This window comes from Nicotiana tabacum, chromosome 18 (genome assembly GCF_000715075.1).
Source record: "Nicotiana tabacum cultivar K326 chromosome 18, ASM71507v2, whole genome shotgun sequence".
Taxonomy (NCBI): domain Eukaryota; kingdom Viridiplantae; phylum Streptophyta; class Magnoliopsida; order Solanales; family Solanaceae; genus Nicotiana; species Nicotiana tabacum.
Window position 1 is genome coordinate 110,796,083 of NC_134097.1, and position 16,654 is coordinate 110,812,736.

General features: G+C 35.8%; 1 protein-coding gene across 1 annotated transcript; it reads left to right on the top strand.

Annotated features, from left to right (window-relative positions):
* The first annotated feature begins 12,039 nt into the window (after positions 1 to 12,039).
* LOC107816106 (DNA-directed RNA polymerase II subunit 4) lies at positions 12,040 to 16,184 on the top strand. Its single transcript, XM_016641792.1, has 6 exons — positions 12,040 to 12,223; positions 13,107 to 13,215; positions 13,861 to 13,938; positions 14,749 to 14,782; positions 14,877 to 14,945; positions 15,785 to 16,184. Exons 1-6 carry the CDS (start codon positions 12,175 to 12,177, stop codon positions 15,860 to 15,862), a joined length of 417 nt encoding a protein of 138 aa, XP_016497278.1. The 5' UTR covers positions 12,040 to 12,174; the 3' UTR covers positions 15,863 to 16,184.
* Positions 16,185 to 16,654: the final 470 nt, after the last annotated feature.

The window sequence follows — 16,654 nt, forward strand, 5'->3', positions numbered from 1 at the left end:
ATTTGTCTTTTTCCTCCGGTTTGCAAGAACAACAACAACGACCAGTCCTTTCAAAGAAAAAGAAAATTACGAATTTTATACACACTACAAAATTTTATTCGTGGGACTACGAGTTTTTCGCGCATAAAATTTTATACAAACTTTTTCTACCATTCGTAATTTTCTTTTTCTTTAATATTAATTTATATAGTTTTCTTTTTAAAAGAAATTTATTTAAAATAATATAAAAGTACTATGGATCAGTTCTCTTATAATTTAAAATATTTACTAATATTATAGTTAAAAACAGTCTGTTCATACTTCACTCCTTATATGGATAGAGTAATATTTAGAAATTGCAGCAAAACAAAAAAATACTATGTGATTTATTTGATGTGAACAGAATTTTTTAGTGCTAGTGCTGATCGGAGGAAGCAGCTATCCGAGGTGGGTGTAAACTGATCCGAACACTGTAAAAAAAAGACGAAAAAGAAGATAGATGTAGTATATGTTTATTTCTTATAGTAAGATTATTCTTTTCATTTTCCTATTTCATTAATTTGTAAGAAAACCTTCCCCTTCTTTTTTATTACATTTCAAACTTGGGGTTTTCGTCGGTCAATACGATACAGATAGATATTTCGGTTCGGTATTTTCTATATTCGATTTCTTAAAATATTATACCAATATCGTACCTAATTTAAATCGATGTGGTTCGATTTTTCTCCTTTTGATTTTGATTTATTAAGTTAGGTAACTTTTATTTGTTCAGTTTGAATACTAACTAGTGCATAGAGCCATAGATTGTTATATTCTCAATAAAGTACTAAAAACTACAAAAATAAAAATGTTTGTTGACAAAATTTTTATACTTGTTTAGAGTTAACTACTGAACTTAGAGAATAAAGGAAAATAAAATTTTAAATTTTTTACACTTTTATATATATGGGTTTTGATTGTATACACATTTGATTTACCTAAATTACCCCTACCAATCTTTGTTACCTTACTAATAGCTTAGGCTATTTTGTCTTTTTATTTAAAACCCACAATCATCATGGGCCTCTCTCTTCCTTCGCTGCCAGCACCATGAATCAGATTCAAGAATTTCAAGACATTCCAATTCTTTGATTTCTCACAAATCTAAGCTCTCGAACACCATGAATGAAGAATACTCTTCAAAATTTTGAGTTGATCTTGGAAAGATAAGGAACCCATTTATCATAACCCAAAAGTTACTTGTTGAAGATTAAATTTAAGAAAAGGGGAAAAAGGGCTTATCTTTAAAACATATCCTCTGTGAGGGTTAAGCTCCATGAACGAAGCTCCTTTAAAATTTAATTTTTAAGGACTCCAAATTAAGTTGTAGAAACGGGAGAGAAAGAGCTTAATAGTAAATCAAAAAAGAAGCAAGAATGTTTCTTGATTCACGAAAATATGCGTAAGAACACAGTCTTCGATTCATTGAAAGCTTCGGCAACTTCGATTAATCGTCACTTTAAAAAGAAACTTTATTTCATTTCTCATATTTTTGAGATAACCCAAATAGAGAGAAGAAGAGATTAATACACATAAAATTAGCCAAAGCTATTTTGAAGCTTTTGCTATCTTACTGAACTGGAAGCATCAGTGCTTTACAGGTGGGAGAGAAGAAGATATTAACACACGGAGAGAGCGTGAGAGACGATAGATGGACAACAGAGGAACAAGAGAGGCAGGCGTGTTCAAAACCGAACCGAAACCGAAACTTAATGGCTTATTGGTGTTGGTTTATCGGACGGAGAATAAATTAAATTTTTTTTATTAACGGCTTATCGATTTGGTGGCGGATTATTCAATTTTCTTAACGGATAAACTATATATACATCTTAAGATATATATATATATATATATATATATATATATATATATATATATATATATTCTGCATAATCCCTCTTGGGATATATCCTTTGTCTTAACTTATCTCTCACCACACAAATCATTGGTGACATTCAGAATCCCCATACTTGGTATGACTTCTGGTGTATTTGCTTATTTCCTATTAAGTCTAACTGGATTTTGTGTTAAAATGCACAACAATGAAAATGTATATTAGTGCTAACTTCTTAAGGGGTCGTTTGGTTGGAATACGATTTATATCGGTATAAGTTATGCCGATATAAGTTATATTGGGATAAGTTATGCTGTGATTAGTTACGGAAGCCAAATGTATATAGTGTGAATGAGTCACAACTACTATACCAAAAATTATGGCAGTCACTACATAATAAATAAGACAATAAAGCAACAATAAAAGGAACACCAGAATTTACGAGGTTCGACCAATTTTGTCTACTTCCTCGAACACAACCAATATTTTATTCCACTCCAAAAATACAAGTGAAATAATACTAAAGAGAGAAGATACAAATGTCTTAAGAAGATAAGAAGACAAATGAGAGGTGTATTTAAATTCTAAACATTAGGCCTCCTTTTATAGGGAAAAATTCCCAAACCCAAATTGTCACCCACCGATGTGGGACTTTTGACAATCAACAAATCTCCACCTTGGCAAAATTCCACATCTTCAACTTTCTCTCTATAATAAATTTTGGTTGTGTCTTCATCTTCAATCTTCAGTGTTCAACAATGTTGATCAAATCCAAACAATGTTGAAACTTGACCGCAGTTACCACCTTTGTCAGCATATCAGCTGGATTCTCCGTAGTATGAATTTTCTTCACCGTGATTCCACCTTCTTCTATGATTTCTCGTACGAAATGATACCGAACATCAATGTGCTTCGTCCTTGCATGATAAACTTGGTTCTTCGCTAATTGAATAACACTTTGACTATCACAAAAAATTGTGATACTTTTTTGTCCAATGCCAAGCTCTTTTAGCAACCCCTGAAGCCAAATTACCTCTTTCACAACCTCTGTAATAGTCATGTACTCTGCCTCTGTTGTAGACAAAGCAACTGTTGACTGCAAAGTAGACTTCCAACTAACTAGTGCCTTTGCAAAAGTAAACACATAACGAGTAGTTGATCTTCGTTTGTCCAGATCACCCGCAAAATCTGAGTCACAATATCCAAATACGGACTGATTGCCTTCCTGCTCAAAAACTAACCCAATATCTACAATATTATGAACATACCGTAGAATCCACTTCACAGCTTGCCAATGCTCCTTTCCTGTATTATGCATATATCTGCTAATAACTCCAACAGCTTGTGAAATGTCAGGTCTCGTACAGACCATTGCATACATCAAGCTATCAATAGCATTTGCGTATGGTATCTTTGATATATACTCTCGTTTAGCTTCAACTTTTGGCGACATAGTAGTACTTAGCTTAAATTGGGGAGCAAGTGGAGTACTAACTGACTTAGTCTTCTCATCTATGCCAAAGCGCTATAGTACTCTCTTCAAATATTCTTTCTGAGATAAACAGAGTTTCTTTGAACGTCTATCTCTTATTATCTCCATACCAAGAATTTTCTTTGTCTCACCCAAATCCTTCATCTCGAACTCCTTCTTCAGTTGAATCTTCAACTTATCAATTTCTTCCGAATTCTTGGAAGCTATCAACATATCATCAACATATAGGAGAAGATATATAAAGGAACCATCTTCATGCTTGCGCAAATACACACAATGATCGTATTTGCTTTTCTTGTACCCTTGCCGCAACATAAACTTGTCAAATCGCTTGTACCATTGTTTAGAAGATTGTTTCAATCCGTACAATAATTTTTCAAGTTTGCATATCATATTTTCTTTTCCAACAACTTTGAATCCTTCTGGCTGAGTCATGTAGATTTCTTCCTCCAAGTTTCCATGTAAAAATGCAGTTTTTACATCCATCTGAACTAGTTCCAAATCCAATTGTGCTACCAAAGCCAACATAATTCTAATGGAGGAATGTTTTACAACTGGAGAAAACACTTCATTGTAATCAATTCCCTCCTTTTGAGCATATCTTTTGGCCACTAATCTTGCTTTGTAGCGAACATCTTCTTGGTTATGAAATCCTTCTTTCTTTGCAGATACCTATTTGCACCCAATTGCTTTCTTTCCCTTTGGGAGATTGGCCAATCTCCATGTATGATTCTGATGAAGGGATTGTATTTAATCATTCATGGCAATCCTCCACTTATCTTCTTCTGAACTTTGGACTGCGTCTTTATAAGTGGTAGGAACATCATCAGCTACAATTGAGGTAGCACAAGCAACCGTCTCTATAAGACGAACATGTTTTGTTATTGTCCTTTTTGGCCTGCTAGTTGCAATTGATTCAAGTTGTTATTGAGGTTCCTGAGTTGGAATCTCCCTCTCTACTGGCTCTTCTTCCAGAGGATGATCTTCATTTGTTTCCTCCTCTGCTTCTCGTGTAGGAAAAATAAATTTTCTCTCAAACTCCACCTGCTTAGAAGCACCCTCATTTTGTTTGGTATCTTGTGTTACCTTATTTACCATAGCAGATTCATCAAAGGTAACATCCCTGCTGAATATTACTTTCTTTGTCATAGGACACCATAAGCGATATCCTTTGACTCTAGAAGTAATCCCCATAAAAATAGCCTTCTTTGCTCTTAGATCCAATTTTGACTCTGTCACATGATAATATGCAGTTGAGCCAAACACATGCAAAGAGTCATAATCTACAATAGGCTTTCCATACCATTTTTCAAATAGTGTCTTGCCATCAATAGCAGCAAATGGTAGACGATTAATGAGGTGGCATGCATATGTAATTGCCTCAGCCCAAAATTCTTTGCCCAAGCCAGCATTGGACAACATACACCGTACCTTCTCCAGCAAGGTCCGGTTTATACGTTCTGCCACTCCATTCTGTTGTGGTGTATGTCTAACAGTGAAGTATCGGACGATGCCATCATTTTCACAGACCTTATTGAAATGATCATTTTTGTATTCACCTCCATTATCTGTGCGAATACACTTGATCCTCCTGCCTGTTTGATTCTCCACCATCGTCTTCCATTTAAGAAAAATTCTCAGCACTTCATCTTTGCTCTTCATTGTATACACCCACACTCTTCGGGAAAAATCATCAACAAAGGTTATAAAATAGTGCTTCCCACCCAATGAAGGTGTTTTGGAAGGACCCCAAACATCAGAGTGTACATAATCCAAAATGCCTTTAGTATTATGAATCGCTGTACCAAATTTAGCCCTTGTCTGTTTTCCTTTGACACAATGCTCACAAAACTCCAAGTTGCAAGTCTTTACTCCTTTTAACAATCCTTGATCTGATAGAGTTTTCAAGGATTTTCCTCCAGCATGTCCCAAGCGCATGTGCCATAGCTTGGTTGCTTCTGCCTCTTTGTCGTCACTGGATGTCACTGTCGTTGTCCCAATAACTGTACTGCCACGATAGCGGTACATATTATTATTCTTCCGATTAGCCTTCATTACCACTAGTGCACCGGAGCATACTCTCATCACTCCATTTTCTGGAATGATTTTGAACCCTTTTGATTCTAGGGCTCCCACAGAGATGAGATTATTCTTCAAACCCGGTACATATCGAACATTTGTTAATGTTCTGATCATTCCATCATGGTTCCTTAATCGTATTGAACCAATGCCATATGAGGTAAGAGGACTGTTATCCGCTGTGTGGACGACTCCATATTCTCCTTCTTGAAAATCCATGAACCAGTCCCTGTTGGGACACATATGATAGCTACAAGCCGAGTCCATCAACCATATGTCAGATGATGTTGATGGATCTGTTGTAACTAATGAGAAGTCTGAATCATCACCATCAGCTACATTTGAATCCATAATGGCCTTTCCATTGTTATGTTTGGCCTTATTCTTCAACTTCGGACAGTCTTTCTTCTAGTGCCCCTTTTCTCGACAAAAGGCGCATTCATCTTTGCTGGGTCTAGATCTTGACTTGGATCTTCCTTTCTTTGTCCTCGTTTGATTTTGAGGACGACCCCTCACAACCAGTGCTTCTCCTTCTCCGCCCTTCTGTTTTTCTCCCTTTCTTTGTTCATAGCTATACAAAGCTGAACAAACTTCTCTGAGAGAAATTTCATCATTCCCATGGAGTAGAGTAGTTTCAAGGTGCTCGTACTTATCAGGAAGTGACCCCAACAACATCAATGACAAGTCACCATCATCAAAAGTTGCATCCATATTTTGCAAATATGTGACCAACTTATTGAAACTGGTGATATGTTCATTCATCGTGGTACCAGGAACATAGGTGAAGCGAAACAGTCTCTTTTTCATGTACAATTTATTTTGACTGTTTTTCTTCAAAAATTTATCCTCCAGTGCTTTCCATAATTTACTTGCAGAAGTTTCCTTTGTGTATGGATATTTCTGCTCTCTAGCAAGGTAGGATCGAATGGTACCGCAAACAACACGGTTGATAATTCTCCAATCTTCTTCTCCAATAACATCTGGTCTCTTTTCTTCAATAGCAAGATCCAGCCCTTGTTGAAAAAGGACATCTAGAACCTCGCCTTGCCACATCCCAAAATATCCTGACCCGTCAAAAATTTCTACCGCAAATTTCGTATTTGACACAATTCTTATCATAAGCGAAGATGCCAATGATGACGTATTGTTAACACTTGATGTATATTCTTCTTGTTTATTGTCTCTCATCTTTGACACAAATATTATTTAGTAGCTAACGACACAAATCAAGATTATTTCCTTTCTGGTGTGGAAGATCAGACTAAGCTGCAACCACATAGCATACTCAGGCAGAACTTGACTCAGTTACCAAGATAAATCTTTTCTGATGTGGAAAATCAGACTATGCGGTAACCACAGAGCATACTTAGACAATACTTTGGCTCTGATACCAATTGTTGCGGAAGCCAAATGTATATAGTGTGAATGAGTCACAACTATTATATCAAAAATTATGGCAGCTACTAAATAATAAATAAGACAATAAAGCAACAATAAAAGGAACACCAGAATTTATGAGGTTCGACCAATTTTGCCTACTTCCTCGGACACAACCAATATTTTATTCCACTCCAAAAATACAAGTGAAATAATACTAAAGAGAGAAGATACAAATGCCTTAAGAAAATAAGAAGACAAATGAGAGGTGTATTTAAATTCTAAACATTAGGCCTCCTTTTATAGGGAAAAATTCCCAAACCCAAATTGTCACCCACCGATGTGGGACTTTTGACAATCAACAAGTGCTAACTTCTTAAGGGGTCGTTTGGTTGGAATACGATTCATATCGGTATAAGTTATATTGGGATAAGTTATGCTTTGATTAGTTATGCTGAGATTGTTGTTTATTCATTGTTTGGTATGTTGTATTAAGAATGACAATTGCATAATTTCTAAAAAGAAGGTATAAGTTATACCGATGCTAATTACCCCACCTTCTATAAGGTATAAGTTATCCCAGTGTTAAAATTAACACCAGGATAACTTATACCTGGTTTGCTAACCAAACAGAATATTAAGGTGGTATTAAATTGTTATACCACCCTTATACCTTCTATACCTCATACCAAACGACCCCTAAGTAAGCACTATGAAGCTACTTCAACTTGTCTTTCATGTATTGCATTTTCTAGGATTAAATTAGAATCCATCTGTGTCTCTAAGACTCTAACGCTGATGTATAGGCATTAACAGTGGGCATATGTTAGGCGTTAACAGTAGGCATTAATGTAGTCTACTTTGGGATGTAATGCACGCAGTATAGATTGAATTGGGCCGATAAATCGCCCGATAACCGTCCGATAAGAGCTAAACCGATACCAATCCGCCCGATATCTTATCAGGTGACTAGCGAATTAATACGTTTAAAAGCCGATAACCGATAAGCCAAACCGTTAAGATTAAATAACCGCCCAATCCGCCCGATAAGCAGTCCAAGAGAAGGGTTTAGTTTTGTTGACAGAAAGACCAAAAAGCCCCTCTCACTAATGTGTTCTTAAATGACTATTGAGGGTAATTTAGGTAAACTAAATATGTGTACGATGCTAACCTACTAAAATTACGTAGTAGGTTAGCAAAACAAACCCCATATATAAATATATGTAGGGATGCTCGGTGGGCCGGGCCTGAACCGGACCGGACCGGGCCCGCGGTCCTAACGGGCCTGGTGGGCCGGTCCTGGGTGGGTCGGTCTTGGTGGTCCTCCTGAGCCCGTCACGGGCCGGTCTTCAAGTTTGAGCCCACGAGCCCGGGACCGTTTAGCCCGGGACCGTCAGGCGGGTCTGGGCCGTTCCTGGCGGCCCCAACGGCTATTTTTTTTTTTTTTTTAAAAAAAAATTTAAAATTCTCCAACGGCCATATTTAAAATCTAGCCGTTTGGGCTGAAAATATGACCGTTTTTAAGTTTAAAAAATGGCCATTTGGCCCCCAAACTTTATATAATTACACTTTTCCCCATTTCTCAACTATAAATACCCCCTCATTCTTTCATTTTTATTCACCAATTCATCAATATCTCTCAATATCTCTCAATCTCTCTCAATCTCTCTACTACAATTACTTAATTTATTGTTGAAATTTCGTGCAAAATTGTGAAGTTGTTGAATTGAAGTTTTCAAGTGTTCAACGATTTTCAATTTTCAAGAAGTTGTTCGGCAATCCGGTAAACTCGTTTCAACTCTTAAGTTTTTAGAATATATTTTTGTGTGGTTTAGTTTGCATAATTATAATTAATATGACATTTTCTTTGAAAAAAATGTTTGGTAAAGGAAAAAATAAAACCGGTGAAAGTAGTGGCCAACCAACTACCCTTCCCCCGGCTCCCCTACCTAGAAAAGATAAGCAAGTTGAAAGTAGTCGCCAACCTAGACGTCCTCCTCCTTCCGTAATTCTTGATAGTGATCACCCTTGTTTTCAATTTACCGATAGTGAATTTTATCATAATGTTGCACTAGGTGATAGATTAGATGATGAAATTATGAATGCTCTTTATCCTAATGAAACCATCTTAGAAAATAATGAGGAAAATGAGGATGATGATGAAACCCAAGCACCGGATTTAGATGATACACCTACTAGTCCTCTTAATAACCCAACTGATGCACCGGTCGACCCACCTGTAGAAACTCCTACTTTTAATAGAGAACCTGCTAAACGCCTAGAAACATCATTAGTTTGGAATTTTTTTACTTAAGTAAGAGAACAAAATAAGGCTAAGTGTAAAACTTGTGGGAAATTAATGGTGCATAAATATACTGGAGACCGTAGCGGCACGGGTAGTTTGACTAGGCACATAAAAACACACCTTAGAGATAAGGCTAGATTTTTTCAAATGAAAGCGCAACTAGAGGGGACAAGTGTAGATTCTGCGATTAACCCTAGTACAGGTTCAAATCTAGTTCAACCAGGAATTAACACTGTCACCGGAGGTATTTTATATTACGATCCAAATAGAGATCGTGAAGAATTAGCAAAGATGATTACTGTTATGTGCTTACCTTATACTTTTGCATCTAATCCTAATTGGGTTCATTATATTAGAAGAGTTTTTAATCCTACTTATAAAGGTTGGCCTCGCGCAACAGTTAAGAGTGATATTTATAAATTCAAACATGAATATGAACAATATTTGCGGTATTTATTTACTCATATACCTAATCGGATTTCTATTACTATTGATATTGGTAGAAGTGGTAATGATTGTGATTATCTAACTGTTACAAGTCATTGGATAGATGAGGAATGGATAATGCAAAAACGCATAATTGCATATAGAATAATTAATTCGCGTCACACAGGTAAGTTTATAGCTAACACTGTTGCAGATATTTGTAGATATTTTTGCTTTAGCGATAAAATAATGGCAATTTCAATGGATAATACTTCTAGTAACACTAGTGCTATAGGCATGCTTACAACAACACTAAATCCTGCATTTACTAATATTTTCCATGTTAGATGTATTTGTCATATTTATCATTTAATTGTCGGTGATGGTATGCGAATATTAAACATAGAAATTGAAAAGGTTAGAATGGCTCTTAATTGGCTTTTTTATTCAAACCGTAGAAGTAAACTTAGAGAGTATTTTAAAAAATGTGATGAATATGGCCTTAGAGAAAGAAAGGTTCCTAAACCTTGCCCGACTAGATGGAATTGTATGTACGAAAGTTTAGTAGTAGCATATGAATATAGAAACCCAATTAATGCAACGTTTAATTCTCGGGTAGGTGGTGAGGATGATGATGAAATGCTTACCACTCAAGATTGGACTAATGTTAAAATTCTTTTAGATTTTTTAGAACATTTTCAAATTGCTACAAATGCATTTTCTGGGCAATATTATCCTACTATTTCAAACTGTTTAGTTCATATTGCAGCACTATCTGATTTGTTTGTTGAATTTAGTGAGGGTGGGGATATTTATGAACTTGCTATAAATGAAATGAAACAAAAGTTTAAAAAATATTTTTTTCCTATCCCTCCTATTTATGGTCTTGCTGCAATGCTAAATCCTACAATGAAATTGGGAGGTCCTCATTTTTTGTATTCAAATATTTATAAGACTTTAGATCTTTCAAATGAGGAAATTGCGACACTTGCAGATGCAAAAGCTTCAATTAAGATTAACGCTCAAACAGTTTATAATGCTTATCAACTTGCCTTAGAGCATGCTAGGCCAACTATTCCAACCCCTACTTCGTCTAGCTCACAATCACCTAAAAGAGTTGCGGGCTTAAAAGCTCTTAAATCTTGGACGGAGTTCAGGGGGTCTCAAGGTGAAAATTATGATGAAACTTCACATCTAAATGAGCTTCAAGTTTATTTGTCTCAGGGACTTGAAAAGGAGAATCCAGACGGCTCTTTTGATCTTTTGGAATGGTGGAAGGCAAGGGAAAAACATTTTCCTGTTCTTGCAAGGATGGCTCGGGATATTTTATCAATTCAAGCTTCAACTGTTGCATCAGAGAGCGCTTTCAGTCAAGCAAGACTGCAAATAGGTGATCATAGAGCGTCTATGAGGGATAGCTTGGAAAAATCAGTATTGTTTAGAGATTGGATCCGCTCGGAAAGAAGAAACTTTGGAATTGCAGAAGCACAACCGGCGATAGATGAAGCTTATGAAGAAATGATAGCGGAACTTGCGGAGGATTCGGCTTCGCCCGGAAGTGGTGATGAACAAGCTTCTTTTCCACCACCACCAACGCAACCTCCTCCGAACCTTGAAGGATTTATGAGATTTGTTAGAGATAATACATAGAATAATATGTAACTTGTATTTTGGCACATCTTCCTTAGTTTTTTTCCTTCTAATGGTGGTATTAGTACCTTGTTGTGCTCATTCCATTGGGGGAAGGATGACTAAGAAAGATATGCCATTTTTTGGTAATAAAATTTATTGCTTCTACCCATGAGCTTCTTTTCGCAATATTTCTTTGTCTATACTTAGAATTATTTATAAGCTACAATATATACATTATATACAATATATATACTACAAGAAAATATATAAGAGAATATATATACATAAGATACAATATAATATACTACAAGAAAATATATTATGCGAAAATATATACATAATATACAATATATATACTACAAGAAAATATATTATGCGAACATATATACATAAGATACAATATATTATGCGAATATATATACATAAGATACAATATATATACTACAAGAAAATATATAAGAGAATATATATACATAAGATACAATATAATATACTACAAGAAAATATATTATGCATGACAATTTAGTGTTTTACTATTATTTTGTTATTTTCTTTTTCGTCAAGCACTTTAATAATTAGATATACATATATACTACATATATATTTTTAATATAGCCATGATACTACAAGAAATTGTCTTAAAAAAAAAAGCCCGCTAGGCCCGCGAAGCCCACGAGCCCGGCCCGTTAAGCACAGGACCATGTGGGCTTAGGCCCGTCACGGGCCGGTTCCACCCATTGAGCCCACGAAGACCGGGACCGCCAGAGCCCAGGACCACGAAGCCCGGGACCACGAGGCCCGGCCCGTTAGGCCCACTAAGGCCCGGGCCCGGGCCAAAATACAGCATTATATATATGGTACAGTAATACCAAAAAAATTCGATTCACTATGCCAGCTCTATTTAACACAATATTCAAAAACTCTTTTTCCCTAAAACCTCTGGCTCTTGCCTTTAAAGGGTTTCACATTTGCTGCGAGGTTTTTGTGTAATTGTGTCGTCGTACTCTCAACATGTCTTTGGAAGAAGAAGAAAATGCAGCCGAACTCAAAATTGGCGACGGTAATTCTTATTAAATTTCCTTTTCTGTTCAACCTTTTGACTTTCTTTACTTTTTCCCAAACCCTCGAATTTTATTTGTTACTTTGTAATCCTTGGGCCAGTAGATTCCTAAATAACTGAATTTGATGAGAAAATTAGACTGATTTTGTCTTTAAATTGTTTAATTTTAGTGCAAGGAAGTGGAAAAAAATGTTATGCTTTTGCTATCTAATGGAGTTTGATGGAGTTTGCAGAAGTGTTGATTTGGAGAAGTGACATGAAGATAGTTGCCAAACCATGGAACTATTTTGTTAATGCAATCCAAATTTTAGGAAAATAAAAAGAATTCCCCTCTCCCCTTTTAGGTTTTACTTGGTCGCGCGGAGCTAGAGTATCCGCTACGGGTTCGGAGGAACCTAGTAGCTTTTGTGTAGACCCTGTATTCGTATGAGGAAGTCCATTAAATATCGGTAAATATTTAATTGCGAACCCAGTAACTAAGACGAGCTATGGGTTCAATCGCAAGTTTAGAACCCCCAAACTTCAAACCTAGGCTTCGCCTCTAGTTGCAAAAGGGTATGTGTGTGTGAGCACACAAACTCCATGTGTACACACACACACACTGTTCAAAATATATAGATACACACAGATATTTTTTGTGCGTGTGTGCCGTGTGTAAGGTCTTGTTCACTGCCAAAATTGAAGGGAAGTAAATGATTTATGGGTATTCTTTATTTTACAAAACAAAAATTGAAAATTACTAGTCACTCCCCAGTTTGTTGTCTCTGGTATTTGGGTTAGCTGGTGTTTATTTGAAGTGATAGGTTCTTTCCTTCTTGTCCTGTTGATGCTTATATGCTATAAGTAGGTGGAGCTTAATGTTTTATGGTTACTTTGGTTTCAGAGTTTTTGAAGGCCAAGTGTCTAATGAACTCCGAAGTTTCTTTGATTCTTGAACACAAGTATGAGCAGATTCAGCAGATGTCTGATGATCCGAGCAATCAAGTTTCACAGTAAGAATCTGAACTCAACATATCATTTCCCTTTTCTCGTGGATCTTTGAGCTTGCCCACTGAATAATACTTTGTTTTGGATCTTTTGCTCTATTCTATAAGTTCCATCATCTTTTTAGTTTTGATTTTTTTTTTAGAAATTGCAGCTGTTAAAGAACTTTTAAATGGTAAAACATTGTTCAGTTGACGTTTTTCTCATGTTACATAGTTAAAAGAGTTGTTCGTTTAATCTGGGCTGGCTGTCCTAATAGTCTGAATTTGAGGAAATGGTGGAATAAGTTGGCAACTATGAGAAATAGGTAAAACATCGCAGACAAACAAAAAAGGGAAGATCTACTAGCATTTGTTTTTTTCTCACTTCTTTTTTTCAAGAGAGCCCCTTTTACAGCTTGCCCAAGTTTTTCTTATGTAAATATATACATTTTTAGGATAAATATATGTATGAACACAGATTTACAAAAAAGGAAGTATTTTTTCTCCTATTTTAGAAAACCTATTTCATGCTGATTGCTGTGGTGTGCTATGTTCATTTTTCTTCTCTTTGAAAGTCAGCTATATCCTTTTTTTGACCTTCAAATGTTTTGGTTGTGTTTGTAATGGGTGCTTGGTTTTGAAGTGTACTCGCTAAAATTATTTGTCTTTCAGAGTGTTTGAGAAGTCACTGCAGTATGTGAAGCGTTTCAGCCGGTACAAGAATCCTGATGCCGTTAGACAAGTTCGAGAGTATCCTCCAAATAATATACAAAGAAATTATATGTGTTTCCTTTTACATATGCTGCAGACACTACGTGTATATAGCACACTTTCTGGTGTCAAATGATATGAGTGTTTTAGTATATGAAAAGTTTGGGAAAATAATTAGTGACTAAGAAGTATATGCATCATACTCTCTCTCTAATTATACCAGGAGATGTAGATTAACATATTTTCAGTGGGTGCATATGAAGAATATATAACAAAAAGTGACGTTCTTGAATTTATCAAAAGTAAGAGAGAGTAAAGGAAAGAAGAATTAAGGCAAGGAAGCACATAAAACTTGAATATACTTGGACTGGTCAAGCCAAGGAGACCATTTCTATAGATCCTCGACCCTAAGAAATCAGATTTTTCTATCAAATCCTTTCATGCGGAGCTTTTTATGGTTTGACATTTTGAAATGCCAGGGTATCATTCCCTGGTAAAAGGATATCATTGGGATTTTCAAATACCACCACTGTTATTAAAGCGATGTGAAGCGAGGGGTTATCGCTTCATAGATAACAAAAAATGGCTGGTTCTTTAGATCTCAACTTTGAGGAATTGGATTCATAGTGTCATTATTGTTTATTGAATGCTGAGATTAATTATCTTAATTACAATTTGATTATTATAGTACAAAAAAATTAATATATTTTTTGGTATTTTTAAATTTTGTGCTTCACTGCTCGCTTTTCGTTTCAAGGTTTCATGAACCCTGTCGCTCTTTTGTGCTTTTCGTTTTAAAAACAATGGACACAACTTTCTTATAAAATGTGGATCTTAACTTGCTTTTAGAATCCTTAGCAGATATCAACTTGCTGAATTCGAGGTTAGCATTTGTCTACATTTTATTTATACATCTTTCGTTCTTTATTATTATACCTTTATGGGAGCTGCAATTATTAAATGTTGTACATTGGCAGCTGTGTGTCCTGGGGAATCTTTGTCCAGAAACTGTTGAGGAAGCTATTGCCATGGTCCCATCTATAAAGGTACCTAATTTGCCCTCAATATTGTTGGTATTCATGGTCAATTGCAGAAACAAGACATATGGATTTCCTTCAGTCAACTGTGTATTCTTGCTGGTCTTCTCTCCTTAAATTGTTTACACATTAAACCCTATGTTTTCTTATCTTTGTGCTTTACATTTGATCCATTGGCGAGGAGAGTATTGTGTATAAAATTTACTCGAGTTTCTAACTTCACTGAGTCCCTTGAGAAATGCTTTGAATTTTCGTCAAGTTGTCAGATTACAACTTTATAAATTGACTCTGTGATATAACGAACGACTCAAAACAAGAGTACATATCGACTTTGGTTAAAACTTATCAACCAAATGAACCAAGTATTCTCTAATTTTTTGAGCATTTCTTTTGAGATGTTAAAGTTGACTCTACTTCAAGTTTCAATTCTTATTACATGGTAGTGAAGGTACCTTGCAAAGTTTAAGTGTACATCTGAAAAGACGGGTCAAGTACAGGGGGATATTATGTATTATCCATGAATCTTCATAAAATCTCTTCCCCCACCCCAAGCCCCCCAAAAAGGGAATATTATCCACCATGGGTCTGGTGGAAGTGAAATGTTGCTGCATTGGATCAGATCCGTTATTGGAGTACATTATTGGTCTCTGTTAAATATCCTCTAGAGTCTGCAGTACCTGCCATGCAGATGTCTCGTTTTAAATAGTTCATATGTAACTTCCTGGAGTTCAGTCCAGTACAGTACAGTTCTTTTCCTTTGATTGTGTGTTTATAAGCTGGTATCGTTTGTTCAATACTTGTATTATCTCAGTAGACTTGGGCTGATGAACTTCCTTCATTGGTTGCAGAATAGAGGTCGCATGCTTGATGAGGAGGCAATCGAGAAAATGCTGAATGATCTCTCCCTGATAAAGAAGTTTGAGTAGTGTCATTTAGATTTATATCTGCGTTTGATGTCTGTAAATATTTCTGCGACTTGTACAAGTACTGCTGCCAAGTTTTCAGGACTCAATGTTGTTGGTGGCAGAATATAACTACTGAAGAAGAGAAGAGTATGTGGACCTGCTTCTTTCTCAACCAAATTTCTACATTGGTAAAAAAATTGCTGGAGTATATCTTGCGTTATGAAATTAGTAAGTCATAGCTTTGTTAATTCTATATTTTTGTATGCATGTTTGGATTTCAACCGTGACTGAACAACGCTGTGTAATGCTTTTTTGTAATGTTGCGGTCTTTGTTTGTCCTTAATATTGGTGAAAAATAGCTAAACGTTTTTATGCATAATGAAAGTAAAAGCTTGACGTCATTAAAGTGAAGTTTATTGACAAAATCTCTAAACATTTCAAAGACTGATGAGGAAAGATGGGTATTTGAAGTGACATTCAAAATGGCAAGTTTTCACGTTGATTACTACCTACGGAAAAAAGGAAAGGAAAGAAAGAACAAACACTTACTAAGGTAAAATTTCCACCAACTATATGTAGCCTTGCACAAATGTCAATTACATGGATAACCATATTGCCTACCCAGTTGCAATGTTATCAGATGACCAACACTCATTTGAGGAAATATGCTAAACCTGTCAATTGACCAACCAGTGAATAAGAGAAATGGAGGGTGCCACTCCCATATGCCATCAGTAACAACACGAAGGAACAAAATGAGCAAACATGAATTGAACTCACAAAAGCATGCCCAAAAAAAAAAAACCTCCCTCG

Excerpts from the sequence above, each read along its gene's own strand:
- LOC107816106 (XM_016641792.1), top strand. The coding sequence starts at position 12,175 with ATGTCTTTGGAAGAAGAAGAAAATGCAGCCGAACTCAAAATTGGCGAC. Across the intron at positions 13,216-13,860 it reads CCGAGCAATCAAGTTTCACA|AGTGTTTGAGAAGTCACTGC; the intron begins GTAAGAATCTGA and ends TTTGTCTTTCAG. Across the intron at positions 14,946-15,784 it reads CCATGGTCCCATCTATAAAG|AATAGAGGTCGCATGCTTGA; the intron begins GTACCTAATTTG and ends CATTGGTTGCAG.